Source organism: Chiloscyllium plagiosum, unplaced genomic scaffold (genome assembly GCF_037043375.1).
Source record: "Chiloscyllium plagiosum isolate Xiang-an unplaced genomic scaffold, Cpla_swu_hap1 HiC_scaffold_31, whole genome shotgun sequence".
In the NCBI taxonomy this organism is placed as follows: domain Eukaryota; kingdom Metazoa; phylum Chordata; class Chondrichthyes; order Orectolobiformes; family Hemiscylliidae; genus Chiloscyllium; species Chiloscyllium plagiosum.
The window spans coordinates 14,253,638-14,274,229 of NW_028270169.1; the positions used below are offsets into that span (position 1 = coordinate 14,253,638).

The following is a 20,592-nucleotide window of genomic DNA, read 5'->3' on the forward strand; positions in this document are numbered from 1 at the left end:
AAGTTTGAGAAGAGATTTCACAAATTCGGTCTGTTTTCTCCAGAATTTAGAAGATTAAGGGGTCATCTGATCTAATTCATCGTGATAAGACAGGGTAGATGAAGATAAACTGTTTCCACACCAGTTAGGGATTCTAGAACTAGGTACAGAGTGAGATTTAGGGCCAGACCATTCAGGGAAGATGTTAAGAAGGACTTTAATAGGCAAAAGGTGTGGATGTGCTGTCAATTTTAAATCCGAGACAAATAAATTTTTGTTAAGGAAAGGTATTAACGAATATGGGCCCAAGGCAGGTGTATGGAATTAGGCCACAGATCAACCATGATCTCAATGAATGATGGAATGAGCTCAAGGGGCTGAACGGCCAATCTATTCATGTTTCTATGAAACTTAAAGCTTGACATTGTCGTCTTTTGGAAAAAGTCTTTTGAATCACAAATGTGCTAAGATTCAACCGATCCTTTATTGTGTCTTCCAACACTTTGAACACTCAATTGGCACATCAATTGCTGTCACCCTGAAGCACCTTCACACTTCATTTTCATACATAAGAGCTGTCATGCTCCTTTATAACTAATTTCTATAGCCCTCTCCTCAGTGAATGCAGTTTCCATTACACAAGGCATCAAGTTATGATATGCTCATCTAATACAGAAGACAATCAACAACTAATTTAAAAGAGTTACTTTGTTTCATTTTGGACTTTATCACCACAGTTCAAATGCATTAGTTATTGGAATGCAAAGCTCGGAATGAAACCAAACTCTTCATAGAATCCCTACAGTGTGGAAACAGGCTATTTGGCCCAACAAGTCCACACCGACTCTCCGAAGAGGAACCCACCCAGACCCATTCCTCAACCCTATTACCCTACATTTACCCCTGACCAATATAACTAACCTTACACAGCCTTCAACACTATGGGCAATTTAGCATGGCCAATTTACCTAAACTGCACATCTTTGGATTGCGGGAGGAAACCTACGCAGAAGCAGGGAGAATGTACAAACTCCACACAGACAGTTGCCTGAGGCTGGAATCAAATCAGAGTCCTTAGTGCTGTGAGGCAGCAGTGCTAACCACTGAGCCACCGTGCCGCCCACAGATGCACTCATTTACCATATCCTTAGGTTAAGTTTGATGTAGAAAACATTGAAGGGCTTTGAAGCTGAAAGTGAGATTGTTTCATGATGTAACTCATTTAACTTAGGAAGTTTCTACCAGTAACCAGATTTTAAAAATTCATTCAAGTTTGCATAAACACACATTGGCAAAGAGCAAGAGACCAGAATTCCCAGAAACCACGTTCAGCTTATTCCACCATAAGCTCTCATGTAATCCAGTTAGCATGCGGAGATAACTGTGTGCTAAACTAAATGTTATCCTGATAACTGAATATTCCATGAACATTTTAACTTCAGTTCCTTCATATTTTCCAAGTGCTATCTCAATTACCATATAGCTCCACAAACCCCTCATATGGCACCACCCCCAGCTAGCTTGCTTTCTTAAATTTGGGAATTTCCACCAATCTAATTTGGGCACAACTTTAAAAATGTCAAAAAGAGAATCCCCGAAGCACAGTGAATCACAATGTTGCAATTCTGCTCTATAGCTAGAGAACATTGTGAATGGGTCATTGCAATTCTCCTGCAGAAAAAAAGCTGTACTACAGCAACACAATTGTACATATCAGAAAATCATGCAGGCAAAAGATAGATTTTCTAGACCATTTGCTCCAAACAAATTAAAGCTTACTGTGGCCCCATTACATAATTTAGATGTGGCATAATGAGTTTATGATCCCAGGGTCCAAGCTCCTTCTCCAGCACAGACTCTAATAAATTTTAAAAATGTATTTTTGAATTTTAATTCACTGGACTGTTTAATGAATTTTTTGTCTTAAAACCCTTACAAGCCTTTTATTGTAAATGCTGAGGGGCCCCAGCTTATCAAATCTTCTCAGAAATTATGCTTCTAACAATAGAGTTGAATCTCATTCCTCCACATTCAAACTTTGCTGACAAACCAAAACAGTTTATCTACACTGAATGCTCCTGAAGGAAGACATTATCAAAGCTTTTCAATTTGTCCTCATCCAAACAATGCAAGAATACCAAATTTCAAAGGGAATAACAATTTATACTGCATGGAAAAAAGGAGTGACCAGTTGGCAAGTGGACTTGATTAGTCGAGACGTTGACTATAGGGGATTAGTTTCACTACAAACTTTCCCCCACTCCCGTGTTTTTGTTTAAATGAAAAACATGCAGCATCTGCATATATTCTGTTTGCAGTGGACAGGGACCTATGAAAGACTATATGTTACGTTCTAGTAATGCTAAGTGAGCCACGTTGTGAGCCAACCATTAAACAGGCTGTCAGTGCAATTCCTAGAATTCGCAGAATTCTTTATTGAAACACTGCGAATCCCAGAATCACATCTGACGTTCATCACAACATTGAGCTTTGTAAGCATGTGTTCCTTGACTATGGCCATTATTCTGCCTGCTGCAAACAACTATAGGTTAGAGACAAAAAAACTGCAGATGTTGGAATCCAAAATAGGATTCCATGCAGAAGGCTGGAAGAACACAGTAAGCCAGGTAGCATCAGGAGGTAGAGAAGTCAACATTTCGGATGTAATTCTTCTACAACCATAGGACCAGTCATTGGAATATGGCCAACACAGCAAGCACAAGCTCAGCATTGAAAATCTCTCACATTATCCATTAAAATGTGTTTCTGGTTTAACAGCAGCATCCTATTAGTGGATAATATGCGCAGGCGCTACACTTTCAAATAAAAAAGTCTCTTGCCCAGTGTGTTCTTCATAATAATGTTTGGATTAGAATCCACAAGCAAACAAATGCAGTCTAACTCCCTTGTTCTATTTATAATTAGAAATTCACACATCTCTCCTGATAAGTCTAAGGAACACTGAGACAGCATGTCTTTTTTCTGAGCAATACCCAAGTTCACAACATCAAGCTGCACTGTGCACTACCAAAGTACCTGAATAGATAACAGCTTAAATCCGAAGTTGTTTTTTCATAAGTGAAGCTTCTAACTTGGGTTGGTGGGAAGTTGTCTACTGACTTCAATTTAACCAAAATTGATTTAGCAGCAATAGGTTATGGTTTTGTCTTTTTTGTGCGTTATCATTTTCATGTAGCTTTGAGACAGAAAATTTAGATGTGGCAGGTACAAGTCCTGGGTCGTTCCTTCACAATGAGGCAGTCAGAACCACATGCAGTCAGTATATTTTAACATTCCATATCCTTGGACTAAGGATGCTGCATGTCCCCACCAAAGGTTGAGAATCATAAGACATGTGAGCAGACATTAGGCCATTCAGCCCATCAAGTCTGCTCCACCATTCAATCATGGCTGATAAGTTTCTCAACTCCTTTCTCCCCATAGCCCTTGATACTGAAAATCAAATATCAATTAATGTGGTCTGACAAAGGAAGTCTTACAAAATTAGCACAATTATAACCTAACAAGTACTGAGAGAAGCTTTGTATGTCATGGGTGCCATCTTTCAGTTTAAAGGTGAAGCAATTTTCCTCTCAATAGACAAGAGATCCAATGGCACGATCTTTTATCAGAGTGACAAATGAGATGTTCCCCCATGTTCTCGGCAACGCAAACTTCAAATGGTCAACTTTTCTCTGGTTATCAGTTTGCTCTGTTGGAGACTGTTATGAACAAATGGAGTGTCATCTATTCTATATTTCACCAGCATTACGTGATTTGTCATGCAATTTGACACATATTGTGATTGCAAAATAAGTTGTTTAAAGTATACATCTTTATTTTCTCTCGTGGCAGAGGTCAGATCCAGCAGTATAAAACATTCATGGCACCCAAAAGGAAACATTCAAATCCTGAAAAAAAAAAGGAGCTAGCAACAGGAATCAGAGGTGTCAGACTGGACAACCCACCTTGATCAAATACAGCATTTCAAATCTGGCAATCTACACAAGTACCTACAATTGAATGAACTTGTTTTTTTTTAAAGTTACCACAGCACACAGTTCTAAGTCTACATCTAAACGATTCACAAATTCAAAGTTTGAGAGAAAATTTGTAGCTCGGGTGCTCGTCGTTGTGGTTCTGTTCATCGAGATGGGAATTTGTGTAGCAGACGTTTCATCCCCTGTCTAGGTGACATCCTCAGTGCTTGGGAGCCTCCTGTGAAGCACTTCTGTGATCTTTCCTCCGCCATTGGTAGTAGTTTGAATCTGCCGCTTCCGGTTCCAGGAACTGACAACCGGAAGCGGCAGATTCAAACTACTACCAATGGCGGAGGAAAGATCACAGAAGTGCTTCACAGGAGGCTCCCAAGCACTGAGGATGTCACCTAGACAGGGGACGAAACGTCAGCAACACAAATTCCCAGCTCGGCGAACAGATCCACAAATTCTACAAAGACTTGCGTCATGTAGACACAAAGGGCATAAAATGCTGATTTGAAAGGAAATCATAGAATAGAATTGCATACAGGATTATAGATTCAAGACAAACATAATTCTCAATTGTCTGAAAAAAGCCTTATATTCATTTAAATATTGGATTTGAGAGCTACTTCTCGACATGCCAACAGTATTTCAAAACTGCAAAGTATTTGGGACAGTTAGTTGTTAGGTACGATGTATGCCCAACTTATTTTTTCTTCCCAAAGTCATTTAAAAGTGCCAAGTTCAACAAAATCTATTTCTTATGATGTGTTTTCTTGTTAAGATGCACATCATTTCTTTAAGAACTAAAACACCTGTGAATTTGGTGAGAGGTGAATCAACTGTATGAAGCCACCTCCAATGGTGCAGTGTGCAAGCAGGAATCCCAAATACATGCCCAAAACACAACATCAAGATTACAATCCGATTGCAACTAGCATGGGCTGCACAGTTCAATCCAAATAAACAAAACGTTAGATCAATGTCTCTTAACATACAGATTGAGCTGTATGAGTTGGTAATTTAAATACATATGTTGCCTTGAAGTACACTCTCCATAAATTCTGGTGACTGTACAGAATTCACTCGCATGTTTCACACATTCATGCCCAGTACAACCACAATGTGGATTTGTTTTTCCTTTGAGAATAGTTATATCATCCAACATCATTCGTGCTGCATTACTTTAATGCCATCAACTAGTTAACTTCAAAAAGCTTCAAAGGGGATTATAAAATGAAAGGATAAGGATAAACTGACTGAGGCATAACTGCATGTGCTTATACAATGGACTTGCTGACTTATTCAGTAAATTTGCCAGTCCAATGTTCAAAGAAATAGTACTAGCACTGGAAATCTGAAAACAAAAAGAAAAACCCAAAAATATATAGCAGGTCAGGCAGCATTTGTGGAAAACTGTTAATGTTGGTATTATTTTGTCCTTCAAGACAGCAAGAAACTACAGTGGGTAGCATTTAAAACAATAATAGACCTGAAGAAAAATGCCACTGCACTGGAAAAGAAATGGAACACCAGATGAACTACTTGTGTGAAGGCCAAGAGGGGATTGAATGACACTGTTAATGTTAGCAATTTGAAAAAAAAAGAAAAATCGACTATAGAACTGAAGAAATTTAAAAGACAGCTAACCTGAGAAGCAGAAAGTAGGAACAGCTAAAGGTAGCAAGGGAATGAAGAAAACCTTAAGACGACACAGAAGGCCCCAACTGCCAGAGAACCAACTGAAGAAATGGTGTCCAGCGGTCCTCACCATACACTAAAAGGGATGGCTTTGCTGTCATTTGTTGACTTACAATTCTAACAGGTAGAGTAGTTATTAATATTCTGAAGCAGTAATAACAACATGAATACAACAATTTGTAGGCACAGTAAAGCAGCAGCATCTAATGAAGATTTTTAAGCCCCAAAGGTACATTGATGTTGCAAAATTAACACATTTAAGAACAATTTGTGGTAGCTGCCTAACATAATACCATGTTAAAAGGCAAAATAAAGCAAGTGAGGAATCTCAAGTTGAGCTAAAACAAAAGTGAATTATACTACAATTAGTAAAAACAGCATACAATGCAGCAAAAAACACAAACATGTTAGTCAAGAATTTTGGATGAGACAAGTTTAGGGGAAAATTGTTGCGGAACTCAAATTTTCTCCTTAAAACATTTGACTGACCTCACTTTAACATGCTGATAGTTTTGCACCTTTTACAATGGGTGGTTTGTTTAAAGCTCCATCTAATATCTAAAATATTGAGGTCGTTGCTAAAGGCAACCCAGCTACACATTTTCCAGTGGAGCAGTCTATCAAGTCTACTCATCTCTGATTGCCACTATTTAGGTTGGATTAGATTCCCTACAGTGTGGAAACAGGCCCTTCAGCCCAACAGGTCCACAACGACCCTCCAAAGAGAAATCCACCCAGACTCATTTCCCTACATTTTACCCCTGGCTAATGCACCTAATACAATGGGCAATTTTAGCACAGCCAATTCACCTAACCTGCACATCTTTGGATTGTGGGAGGAAACCGGAGCACCCGGAGGAAACCCACGCAGACACGGTGAGAACGTGCAAACTCCACACAGAGAGTCGCCCAAGAGGGGAATTGAAGCTGGTACCTGGTGCTGTGAAGCAGCAGTGCTAACCACTGAGCCACCGTGGTGGACTGCACCCAAGTACAGTCAAACTCAAGAGGGCAATGAGATTTTTAAAATTAAATGTTAACATTTTGACGATGATGTCATTCAATCCAAACAAAAGCTTGCAGGAGCAGAATGCACAGTGAGACCTACACTGGCAATAAAATCCAGAGGCAGAACCTCCAAAAACATTCAGTAGGATTTTACATTTGGTAACCAACTTAATACTGAATCAAATTTTTATGACTTTAAAAATTGAGGTTCACTTCATTCCAATTCAATGAAGCATCACACCCAAGATCACTGATATTCTGAATGTTTATTCAGCAACTTCGGGACAGGTTAGGAAGTTTACAAGTCAACTACTGTGATGTACATTAATCAAAAGGTCCTGGCATGGCAGTCAAAAGAAGGTTCATAATGAGCTGGATTTAACCCAACAGATTTGTAAGCAGCAATTAAAATACAGCAAATAAACCAATTGGAAATCTGAGTCACAACCTGTCCCAATGTGATCTAAATACTATCTAGCCCAAGTACAGCAGTTTAATGATCAGGACTCTATGCAATTACTTGCATCAGGACACCAACAGTATAAGACAATAATATCCAGCCCATCATTACAACATGGAGCATTTAACAGAAGCATGCTCATTAGTTCAGTTTAGTTTCAGACTTTACAGATTCCAAAAAAATTTAAACAATAATTGTTTCCCTCACATCCCAGTTGAAGATGCAGTTTACTTGATTTGTGGTAACTGAGCACTAAGAGATTTGATGCTGTTAGACAAAAATATTCAATTAAAGAAACTTAAAAAAGCAATTATGTTTCTTTATTAAACATCAAAATCCAATGCAATGCTGCCAAGGAATTATGAACCAAAACTGTAATTTTAAATCTGGGTTTTAGAGTTAAAATGCATCAGTTGTATTTTATTTCCAGCACCAAATGGCCTATGTCTGGATATCATTTGCTGACTCTTTTAATCTCAATTAATCTTGGAAAGGCTGTCAAGCACTCCAGACTGACAAATACCAAGCTTTGAGCCTGACATCTACAAGCTTAGTAGCCGCTAAAACAAGTTATGATATATCAAGTGCATACTGTAGCAATAAACCATTGGTTTCCACACTTGTAGTTGTTACACTTGCACTGTGTTTCCATGTACAGAACATGCATTGTTGAGCATTTTCCTCCCATGAAACTAAATTGCTCTAAATTCATTGTGAACATTAAACTGTTTGTTTGGGTAAGCAGCAAACCTTCTGAGTTAATGCCTTAACATTTCATTTTGAAAATGATAGGGATCAAAAATCATATCTACACATAACTACAGATGCGTCTGAGGGACTAACACAGCAATAATTAACATCACAATTATATCAAATCAATTATCAACATTTGAACTATCCACATAAATTTCTTGTTCCTGGTTAAAGTACTCTACACAGTATTTTGAAAAGTATTCAAATGTTTAAATTGTTCAACTAAAACCATGAAACTATCATTTTATCTAGGTTTACGTCAAGAGCATATTTTCTGGAATGGGAGTGGCAATTCCAAATTAGTTTCCAATACTTGTACCTGCCACATTAAACAGTATTGCTCTGGATGCTGTATACATCAGCAATTTAAATTATGTGTAACCCAAACTGTACAATATATCAGTTAGGGCATAGAACACAGAACAATACAGTTCAGTACAGGCTCTTCTGCTCTCGATGTTGCGCCAACCTGTGAAACCAATCTGAAGGCCATCTAACCTACACAACTCCATTATCATCCATATGTATATCCAATCAATTACTACTAGATTAGATTACTTAGTGTGGAAACAGGCCCTTCGGCCCAACAAGTCCACACTGACCCACCGAAGCACAACCCACCCAGACCCATTCCCCTACATTTACCTCTTCACCTAACACTATGGGTAATTTAGCCCGGCCAATTCACCTAACCTGCACATTTTTTTGGGTTGTGGGAGGAAACTGGAGCACCTGGAGGAAACCCACGCAGACACAGGGAGAATGTGCAAACTCCACACAGTCAGTCGCCAGAGGCGGGAATTGAACCAGGGTCTCTGGCGCTGTGAGGCAGCAGTGCTAATCACTGTGCCACCGTGCTGCCCAAAATGACCATTTCAATGCCCTTAATAGTTGGCAAGTCTACTAGTGTAGACTTGCCATGCCCTTAGTATTCGGAGTAAAGAGCCAATCTCTGACATCTGTCCAATATCTATCACCCCCTCAGCTCTCGCTGTCCACTCTACCTAATCCACTGATCATCTTATGTCTCTCGTAAGTCACCTCTTAACCTCCTCACGAAAACAGTCTCAAGTCCCTCAGCCTTTCCTCATAAGTCCTTCCCTCCATACTTGGCAACATCCTGGTAGATCATCTCTGCACCCTCTCCAATGCTTCCAAGTCTTCCCTATAATGCATCAACCACAACTGTACATCTGAGATCCTTGTGTTAATGTCAGAATCAAAAAGTGTGGTGCTGGAAAAGCACAGCAAGTCAGGCAGCATCCAAGGAGCAGGAGAATCAACATTTCAGACATAGGACCTTCATAGGAATGTGGCGTCTGGTTTCAGTGATCTAGAGGTCGGTGTGCCATACTATCACCGCACCCCCTTGTCAGTTGGTTTAATGGTGAGGTTGGGATTGGAGCAAAGGGATTGGAAGGCTGTGCGTTGCCAGAATGAGAGGTTGCAGTGGGTGAGAGGGGTGGACAGAGTGAGGCAGCCAATGTCACGACAGCAGTTGGAGATAAAGAGGTTGAGGAAGGGTAAGAGGCCAGCAAGGGATGCCCAAAAGGATGGAATATGTTGGAACAGGAGAAACGGTCTTCAGAGGGTGGGAGGGAATCGTGATTGAGAAAGTATACACGGAGGCAGAGGAAAAGTTCAATATCACAGCACGTGCGGAATCTGTTGACAAGAGGGCAGAGTAGGATGAAGTTAAGACTTTTACTAAGGACTGACCATTTATCCCCAGTGAGGTGGGGGTCTGGGGGGATATCTGAATATCTGGCAGGACTTAGTGGTGGGGCCTGATGTAGAGCTGGAGTTGGGTGAGGAGGTGGAGACGGTCTCTCGAGTGGGCGCGGTCATGGGATTGTCTTTAATGTCATAACTGACATCACCAGAGCAATTGAAGTTCCTGGCGGTGTTCGCCGAAGTAGTGTTTTTGGCAGCGACATGGTTGGCGGTGTTAACAACTTGTCATTTTTAAAGTCATTGAACATAAACTTGGAATTGATTAAGAACAACTCCATGCAATGGATTCATACAAAAAAGTTACAACTGCTCTGAACAAGTTTCATTGTGGATGGATAATGGAGGCAAACTGGTCCATATGGAATATGCTAAAATACACAAAACCCAGTTCTAAGCTGCAACATCCCTTTAATACATGGCCCTACTTGTAGAATGTAGGCACAACCAATCAATAAACATCTAAATGGCACCAGTTAGGTTAGTCCCAGAGAGACTGGCTTACATCAGTCAAGGGTGGTATGCATGCTGCAATTTGCCTGAGCAAAGTTTGGGTTCCCATCATGATTTGGGAATCTTTTGCCAACTGACCATGGACAGGACACATCTGTTGTGCCAAACCCAAACAGAAAAGGGCGAGCTTCTCAGAACAGCCTCATACTGGTTCGACAGACTTATGGGTAGATAGTTATGACGAGAGATTAGATGGTGTGCTGGGTAAGTGAAGTTCAAACATTAGTCAGTTTGTTAATATGGTTGCTAACGTTAGTTTCCATTCCAACTTTTTCTCCCCATAAACTGCAAACCTTTTACTCAAGATATATCTGAATGACACCAATATAACTCAAGTGGTGTTTTAACACAAAGTAAATCATTTCTTTTGTCTCAGAAACATACATAAGCTATTTAACCAACTGCATAATTAAATTTTCCAAACAGGTGCATACAGATCAACTCTCATTGTGAAAACCAAGTACCAGCAGCACCACTACCATCTTCTATTCAGAACTGGTCAAATGATCACATTAGGTGAAAAAAAATTGCAGTTCTTCAAAACAAAACTGCTGGACACTGATGACATAAAAAGAAAGAGATAATCTTTTCCATTCCTCAGTATCTCTAGGTTACACCAAAATGTTACATCTGTTGGCGTTATAGCCATGAGGGTTTATTCATCCTGCACAAACAATCTGGAACCTAGAGAACTGGCAGATTAATCACCTGGATATTAATGCAAGCTAAGAGAAAACACAAACTGGTATCAATAAACATTTAAAGAAAATGTGAAGAAATTGAAATAAAAAGTTATAAAATCAGAAATAGTGAAAAGACAGCAGAAGGTGGTGAGAGATCATGGGATGAAACCTCCAGGAATTTACCCAGCTTGTAATTGCACATAGATCTGTCAGCAGTTCATTCATTGCAAAAAGACCTTTAACAGAAAGCAAATCAAATGGATCCTACCTTCTAGCGATGTAGTAGAACACTGGATTCCCTGCTTTTGATGTTCCCGCTTGGTAAAAAATGTTCAGTGTTTTTAAAGCCTTGAACTCCTCTTTTTCATGTACCTGATGCCTGGAAAGAAAATATTTTATTGTAACAAGTGTTCATAGTCAATGAATGCTTGCATATCATATTATGAAAGAACTTAGATTTCACATTATTCTTATTGCCTCAGCCAAATTACTCAGTAACCTGACAGTACAACTGCAACTGAAAAACAAGGTCTATGAATGCACTTTCCAGAGCTGGGGATCAGAAATGTAGACCAGGAAGGTGGGAGCCAGATGACTCTGACTAAAACTGCATAACTAGCTTCAGGACCCATGAGGAAAAACATGGAGAGTGAAACAAATAAATCAGCTTATAATTCCACCCCAATCAGCTTTGTAGACATTGGCTAAAGGATGACAACACAGCTGTCCGATGAAACCCCAGAAGGAAAAATAGTATGACAACTAGTACTGAAGTGCTTCAAATACTTGTGGAGCCACATTTCAAGCCATCATTGCCATCAGAAACCTGAAGGGAAAAATGCAAGAACCCAGCAACACGTGCAATGTAAATATTACTTCAGAGCTACATGGATGTGGACAAATTTAAAATTCAGCAAGCTCACAAAAATGAGACAAAATATATTGTGCGAGAAAAGCCAGTCTTAAATCTAAACCTTAGGTTCATCAGTATTTCCATTCACACATGCAGCACATATACAAATTCCCTCTTCGGAATGTGCTATGATTAAAACCAAACACCATTCATTTATGAAAGGGAAAATCCATTTGACAATTCATTATTTTTTTTTAAGGTAAAACCAGTAGCACAGATAAAAAGGAATTCATAGATTTAATAGATGTGGATTTCCAAAAGGGAATATACAACAATTAGGAAGGCAAATGACATTTGTCATTATAGACAAGGACTGAATTCTCCTTGTTCATCTTTTCAAGATAAAAAACACTGCTCATCATCTGGTTTACTGCATAAGACTTCTGTGGTTATGTGGTTGGCCACTAATTTTGAGCTGCACCTGGAAGGCTCTGCTGCCAACAAGGTAGGATGTCAGATGATAAGATTCTGGACAGGTTGTTGGCTCAGGATCTCTATCATATTTTCTCTCTGCCTTTGATATGCATTGGCTTTGAAGGGGACTAGACTGTTTATCAAGTGATTTGTGCCAAGTGCAACGATCATGGGCAAACTTCTCTCAGCATACAAAGTCAAAATTAATATTCTAATGTGAAACCTTCTGAGTGTAGCACTTCCTTTAACTGGAGTGGGAGTGTATCGCAGACTCAAGCTCTCAAAAGATGATTTGCCTTTGCAAAGCATCAGGCATTCTGGCTACATAACCAGCCCCAAACTCAGTTGCAATAGTCTCAATATGATGTAGATGCTTGGCATACCAGCTCAAGTGAGCAGGTCATTGTTTGCTAGTTTGTCCTGCCATCTGATCTTCAGAAGCTTCTGAAGGCAGCACAAGTGAAAATGGTTAAACTTCTAGGGCATGACATTGACTCAGTCCAAGACAGCTAAGCAGGGCCTGTCCCTATACAGCAAACTTACTCCTTTTCAGTATGTCAGCAAACTTACTCCTTTTCATTTCCAGACTGATGTTTAAAGTCTGCTTTGGCAAGTCTTTCATGAGTCTTGGATATCTACATTGACAGCATATGGAAGTGCGTTTATCCACTTTTGGCAAAGGCTGAAACTTTGGGCTTGAGATGCAACTTTCCTGGAGCAAACAGGTACTTGCTTCAATTTTCTTCATAATAACACTAAGGCTGAAGCTGTCACATGCATCAGGAGTGCACTCCATATTGCATATCCAGCTAAGAACTGTGCAATCTCAAGCAAAAAAAGAAACTGAAAACAGAGAAATGGTGATTGCATAATAAGAATAAAGAAGTCTTGCTACAATTGTACAGGACTTTGGTGAGACCACACCAGGACTGCATTGCACAATTTTGGTTTCCAATTTAAGGACAGAGTCGCACTGGAAGTAGTACAGCAAAGGTTCACACTGGGTTGGCCCCTGAAATTACAGGATTGTAGTCTGACGAGAAGCCAAGTAAATATAGCCTATATTCACACCAGCTTAGAAGACTGGCGTGTGATTTTATGGAAACATTCAAAATTTTATTGGGTGGATACTGAGACATTGCTTCATCTGCTGGGGAACCAAGAAGAGACCAGTTTCAGGATGAGCACGATCACTAAGGGCTGACATGAAGAGAAACTTCTTCACTTAAAGGGCTATACACGTTTGGAATTCTCTGCCTCAGAGGATTGTGGATGGTCCAATATTGACTACAATAGACAGATATTTGGTATCTCAGTAAAGCAAGAAATACTCCAAGCTGCTGGGAAGGTAGAGGTGACGTCCAAGAACAGCCATGACCAGAACAGAACAGAGCTGGTCTGATGGCAGCACAGTTCTGTTTCTGCACTGTCGTGAAATGCAACCAGACTTAAACGATTGCCTCAATTTTAAAGAAAACCGTTCACACTTCCAATCTTTCTGAAAAAGCTGTACATAATTGCTTACCTCGTCATGAATTCCTCAAACTTGGAGCTGGTGAGGTTGAGGCTAGACCAGTGAGTGTCGGCGACAGGTTTGTGCTCAGGTGGCCCCAGATAGGCTAACAAAGTAGCCATTTTGTCAAACGGTCTTCTCCCTACAGCTTTGTGGTCACTGAGAACATGAAATTATTAATGCAACCCTCCAAGAGGTTTACATATAAATCAGTGTTATACGGAATGCAGTTTATGAATTAGAAACTGATCCTATAAAAGTCTGAACAATACAGCTAAATACTTCATATAACAGGCACAGCAATGTGCAATAAATACTTCATCAAAACATTTCCATAGCAATGTGTGCCAAGGCAAATGTGATGATTCTGCCATTCATCACAAACCATTCCTCAAAACATCAAGAATTTATATCAATGGACATCTCTATGAACTGCTACAATAATTCCCATGCCCATTTGTACAATTGTAAACAAACTCCATGTTCGAATTACACCGCCATGCCAACTTGAGAATGATTTATTTAGAACTTGGCAAGTTTGAATACCTAACTATTCATGTGGGCATATACAATGATTGGAAAAAAAAGACAATAAAAGGTCTGAATTCTCAAGTCCAGTTATTCCCCTTCTCGCTCACCCTACTCCATCTGCATGTAAACTTAGGTGTACAACACAATACAACACCACTGAGTTTTTCCAAGTCATCTTTTATAACATAGAAGGGAAACAAAGAATTAAGTTTGGCCAATATTGTTATAAGCAGTCTTTGCAATTAATTTCAACTAGGCACACAGAAAGCATCGCCAAAGCAAACATTTGCAAAAGGAAATAAAGTCTCGCACGTACCGGTTACTGGAGAGGTACTGCCCAATTTTCTCCTGGTTATTCCACAATAACCTGTGCAAAGCGAGAACATTGCCATCACTGATGAACGATAGGCTGTGATTGACTGTGTCACTGGCTGGGCAGTCAGATGCTATGTCCAGAAAAAACCTTCCAAGGGGTTGGGAGTGAGGAGACAGAAGTTGGGGTAGGTTGGGGGAAGAAGTAGTATTAAAAAATTGTTAACATATATGGAACAAATATTGCATTAAAACATTCCCAGCAGATAAACCACGAGTGATCTCAGTCAACCACAAATCATACAGCACAGCCAAGCTTCCAACAAGTTTGCAAAGTTTCTTTGATATGGGCCAATCAATAATACTATCGCACTATTTGCACTCCATTACCTTCAATATTGCTCTTGCACCACAGAAAGAACAGGTATAAAGATTGTAACCATGGAAAGACATCCACTGTGCCTAATAATCTCTCTCAAATTCCCTTCTACAGTTTCACAACTCCCATGCCCCATGGCTGGCATCAAATTTCAATTTCAGCCAAGATGAGGTGTCAAAATTGATTTCTCCTTCATTGTCTTTCAGACGAATGTACACAAATGGTCTGACATAACTGATGGGTTTGTTGTGTTTGCATTTGGTACATACCACGAGAAAGTAGTAATTTGAAAGTAGCTGCATAGCCAAGCAAATTAGTTGAAAGTTGCAGTTTGGCCTGATTTCTTACTTTGTTAAATAACAAAATAATTATATTCAGGAAACAATAAGCAATACTGATCACTGAAATGTAAATAAATGTCTAAAAAAGAAATCCGTCCTTAATGAAGAACACTGTCTCAAATAAAAATTGTCATTACAGTAAAGAACAAACAGCTAAGAGCTTCTTTTTGACTTGCAAACTATTGCATACTGGAAGCACTTGGAACAGCCCACTCAGCTCAACAGGTTCCATAATATTTTCGCTGAAAATGGGTCTCCCACCATTTTTCTTGTTCTCACTTCTAAGGATATCCTATCTCTTTGCACATCTAGATTCCCCACGGATCCATCCGTGCTATTCGTCTCAAGTACGTCTGTCTCCCACAAGTCCCAAATTTTCATCACTTCCTGCATGAAGAACTATTTCCTGAATGCCTCATCGATTCATTAGCAATTACCTTATAGTCATGTCAACCTTCAACACATACTCTGATCTTTCTCTCAAGTGGAAATATTTCTGCTAGTCAGCCCAATTATGTTAATCCTCACCAGATGCTAACTGCACTTTTTTGGTAGTAAAGAAAATCAATTAGCCAAGTCACATACAATGAAACAACACTTGGGAGCTCATCCCCAGAATGGCACAAAAACTGTTATATGCCATAGCAAAAAGCAGCAGGGGTATGAATAAGAGGTAGGCAGCCAACAGAGGACAGGCAGGCTGAAATGGGCTCCATCTGCAGGTGAAAAGGTTGGAGCAAGAAATCCAAGCTTTTAAAAACAGCTTTCTAACTGAGATTACTGAAGTGATGAATTAAGCAATAAAGACACTTAAATAAAAACATTTTTGAACTAAACAATTGAAATTCTATGAGTGCATAGTTGGAACATGGAACTTTGATAAATTGAAAAATGCTGAATCTTCATTAAGCAATCCATTTGTTAATAATAACAATAATGTTTATATCATGAAAAATTTAATAATTATTCCCATTTTGATATTATTTTCGAACCTTATTTTCAAGTCTTTCTCAGTTCAAGTATTCATTAATTACCTTCGGGCCGCATCAAAATTATTTTTGACAAAATCGTTGAATGGTCTCATATGTTCCTCTTTTGTAAACAGGACATGATTTGCAATACTTTGCAGAATCTGTAAAATCACAATTCACAAACAATGATTTGGTTTAATAACCAGAGAGAGCAAGCCATGCACTTATCTTAATTTACCCAAAATAAATGAAGCTGGTCACATGCTGGAATGATGTCAATACCTTGTTCACACCCTACTCTCCATAATTCACTGCAAAATGGTTTCCACATAGTTTATCCCAGCAATGCAACATAAACACAGGTCTAATCAGGATATGCACACATATTTTTACAACTTTCCATCACTTCCACATAAATTTGCAGTTCTTGCTGTTGGTCAATGTTAAAAGAAGCTGATTAACACATCACTGACACTTGATCACAAAGAATAAGAGCTTCAAACATTTCATTGAAGGAGTTTACAGTTTGAGCAAGCAGAGCATGAACACCATGTTGCATCTCTTAACAACCACTAACTGTCATCTACATTATTTCAGTTTGGGTATACGCCATCAGGCCATTTCATCTTCAAGAGTTAACAACCCACCACCGAGACCATTTCCACGATCATTGTTTCGATCGGTAACTAAATGAATAATGGCCAGGGTGGGAAATAAAACCACAAGTATACGAATAAAGGGATGCAGACAACCATATTTCTATTCCACTCTAGACAGATCAGTTGATGAGTTGAGAAGATTTGTAGCTCAGGTTGAGGTTCTGGATGTAGGTTTGCTCGCTGAGCTGGAAGGTTCATTTCCAGACGTTTCATCAACCTATTAGGTAACATCTTCAGTGGGCCTCCAGGCAAGGCAGTGCTGATGATTCCTGCTTTCTATTTGTATGTCTGGGTATCTTTGGGTTGGTGATGTCATTTCCTGTTCTTTTTCTCATGGGGTGGTAGATGGGGTCTAACTCGATGTGTTTGTTGATAGAGCTCCGGTTGGAATGCCATGCTTCTAGGAATTCCCGTGCGAGTCTGTTTAGCTTGTCCTAGGATGGATGCGTTGTCCCAGTCGAAGTGGTGTTCTTCCTTATCTGTATGTAAGGATACTAGTGAGGGATACTACTGTCGTTTTGTGGCTAGTTGATGTTCATGTATCCTGGTGGCTAGTTTTCTGCCTGTTTGTCCAATGTAGTGTTTGTTACAGTCCTTGCACGGTATTTTGTAAATGACATTAGTTTTGCTTCTTGTCTGTATAGGGTCTTTATAGTCCATTAGCTGCTGTTTAGTGTGTTGGTGGGTTTATGGGCTACCATGATGCCAAGGGGTCTGAGTAGTCTGGCAGTCATTTCCAAGATGTCTTTGATGTCGGGGAGAGTGGCTCGGGTTTCTGGATGTGTTTTGTCTACTTGTTGGGGTCTGTTGATAATAAATTGGCAGACTGTGTTCACTGGGTACCCGTTCTTTTTGAATACTTGGTATAGGTGATTTTCCTCTGCTCTGCATAATTCCTCTGTGCTGCAGTATGTGTTGGCTCATTGAAATAATGTTCTGATGCAGCTCCATTTGTGGATACTGGGATGACTGCTTCTGTAGTTCAATATTTGGTCCGTGTGTGTTGTTTTCCTGTAGATGCTGGTTTGAAGTTCCCCACTGGCTGTTCGCTCTACTGCGACATCTCGGAATGGCAGGGTGTTGTTGTTTTCCTCCTCTTTGGTGAATTTTATGCCAGTAAGGGTATTATTGATGGTCTTGAAGGTTTCTTTTAATTTGTTTTGTTTCGTCATGACAAAAGGTGTCATCCATGTAGAGGACCCAACGTTTGGGTTGGATGGTTGGCAGAGCTGTTTGTTCAAGTCTCTGCATTATTACCTCTGCTAAGAACCCTGATATTGGAGATCCCATGGGTTTCCATTGGTTTCTCTGTAGGTTATGTTGTTGAAGGTGAAGTGTGTGGTAAGGCATTGGTCCACTACCTTGAGGATACTGTCCTTGCTGAAGAAGTTAATGGTGTTTGGTGCATGTGTCTTTGGGTCTTCTAATAGTGTAGTCAGTGTTTCCTTCGCCAGGTTAAATTATTTCATCCTCTTCTACCTTAGTGTCATTGATGGTCTTCAGGAATTCTTGGGTGGAGTGGATGGGGTGGTGTGAGTCTTATACTAAGTGTTTTAAACTTTGGTGTAGCTCCTTGGCCAATCTGTAAGTTGGTGTTTCCAGGTAGCGAGACTATGGGTCTGAGGGGGACTCCCGGTTCGTGAATTTTGGGTAATCTGCAGAAGCATGGTGTGTTGGATCCGCCTGGTTTCATTTTTTGGAAGTCGGTCTTATTTATTGCTCTAGATTTCTGATGGTTTTTGAGTAGGGCTGTGATTTGGTTCTCTAGTTGTGGGATCGGGTCTATCGCCACTTGTTGGTAAGTGTTGGTATCTGCAAGTAGTGCATTCGCTTTTTCAATGTAGTCTCTTCAATTTAGAATGACTGTCAAGCGTCTTTTGTCTGCAGGTAGGATAACAGTGTCTTTATCTTTTTGTAGTTTTTCCAGTGCTTTCCTTTCTTGAGTATTGAGTGTGTTTCCATCCTTTCTTCTGCTTAATGTTGGTGCGACTACCTGTCTGATGGTTTGCTGGGTTTCTTCTGAGAGTTGGTTGTCTTTCAGGATTGCTTCTAATGCTGCTAAGAAATCTTTCTTGTTCGATCCAGGCAGTTGTAATTTAATCCACTTACGAAGACGACTTTTTCAGTGTCTGTTAAGGGTCGGTCAGATAAGTTTCTTATCCAGGCTTCTGTGTTGTCAGTATTGTTATTTTGTGTAAGTTTGTCTAGTTTTTTTCTACAGGTCTAGTTTTTTCATTTTCTGTGTTTGTTGCTGTCTAATATCTTTGGCTTGTCGCACTGTGTCTGCCCATTCATGGTCTGTTGCATGAGTGAGTAAAGACTTTTGGTGCAAGATTTCTAGGTTGTATTTACAGAGTCTGTTGTGGGCATCATTAATCATTTCTCTAATGACATTACCACAGTAAATAACATCACCATCCCAAAGAAACCCAAACATATAAATACAAAGCAGGAATCATCAGCAGTGCTTCGCCCGGAGGCTCACTGAAGATGATACCTAGTAGCATGACAAAACGTCTAGAAATGAACCTTCCAGCTCAGCGAGCAAACCTACATCCAGATCAGTTGACCTTGACAAGGTGAAGACCCAATGACATACATGACCTTGTATTTCACATGATGCATCTCTTCTTCAAATTGGGAATTATGGACAACTATTAGAAGTAGAAACTGTGGACCTTTTTTCTTCTCTTTTCCGCACATCAGAGTTCTGGTGAAAGAACACTGAAAAGGAGCATTAGCTCAGTTTCACTATTCACATATACTGCCAGGATTGGCTATGTGGGGCATTTTCCCTAACTCAGGACATTGACCAACCTAATCACCCTGATCACTATCCAAGCAGTGACTCAAGCTTCCAGCAAATAACAGATTATATCTGGAACCTCTCTCAGATATTTGGCCCAGCTACTTACTGGAAAAAATGCTGAGCTCTCTGCTGGGCTCAAAACACTTGCTTGTGCAATAAATCTTTTACCTTGGACATCAACTTCAATCCCCGTTCAATTCTAGGTGGAGGTTTCTTATCGAGGATCCCTGCTTCATAGGGAGAAACTATAGCAGGATTGATGAACCGTAAGAACATAGCACTTCCCACTGCACCTATACTGTTCTGGGGAAAACGCTGACTGACAACCTGCAGGAAGAGAAAACAGAAACAAAAGTAGTACATTAACACTGAAATTTAAAATAACTTTAAACAGTCTTTAGAGGAACTGTTAATAACAGCTATGAAATCTTAATGCTCAGTTTCATCATCTACACAGGTTATTATATAATAAAGCCTAGCATGTTCAAACTATGTAGTATATTAAAAATATGACTACTAATGCCACACATAGAATTTAGATGGTTCCTTGGCATCCCTATCAGGATAGAAGTGTGGGGTGCTGGAAACGCATAGCTTGTCAGGCAGCACCTGAGGAGCAGGAGGATCGAATTTTTGAGCATAAGCCCTTCATCAGACACAGACAACCACACAATTATGATAGAAAAGGCATTAAAGTCTTGAGAATCTGTTCAAGTGAGAGATTATCCAGATAATATAATGAAGGTATGAAGCTCTTATCTGAAAAGCATCTATACATCATCACTTCTTTTGTTCATTATCTAATCTAATGTTAAGAAAAATTGACAGACTCTGGTTAGGATCATCTTAAGCCATTGCTGTGGTATTGATATTCATGAACTCAGTTAAATTTCAGAATTCATTGCTAGAGAGGTCTTAATATAGAAGAATGGTTAGCTG

At 39.7% G+C, this 20,592-nt stretch overlaps 1 protein-coding gene across 8 annotated transcripts in view; it reads right to left on the bottom strand.

The window, feature by feature from the left end:
- nf1a (neurofibromin 1a) overlaps window positions 1–20,592 on the bottom strand; it is a 334,390-nt gene that overhangs the window by 140,492 nt on the left and 173,306 nt on the right. For all 8 annotated transcript variants that reach the window (XM_043718254.2, XM_043718251.2, XM_087977264.1 and 5 more), the window contains 5 exons: window positions 19,822–19,980; window positions 16,249–16,346; window positions 14,499–14,645; window positions 13,664–13,810; window positions 11,080–11,190 (listed from right to left, as the gene is read on the bottom strand). In XM_043718254.2, the coding sequence (XP_043574189.1) occupies window positions 11,080–11,190; window positions 13,664–13,810; window positions 14,499–14,645; window positions 16,249–16,346; window positions 19,822–19,980 (662 nt within the window). The remainder of the gene's footprint in view (window positions 1–11,079; window positions 11,191–13,663; window positions 13,811–14,498; window positions 14,646–16,248; window positions 16,347–19,821; window positions 19,981–20,592) is intronic.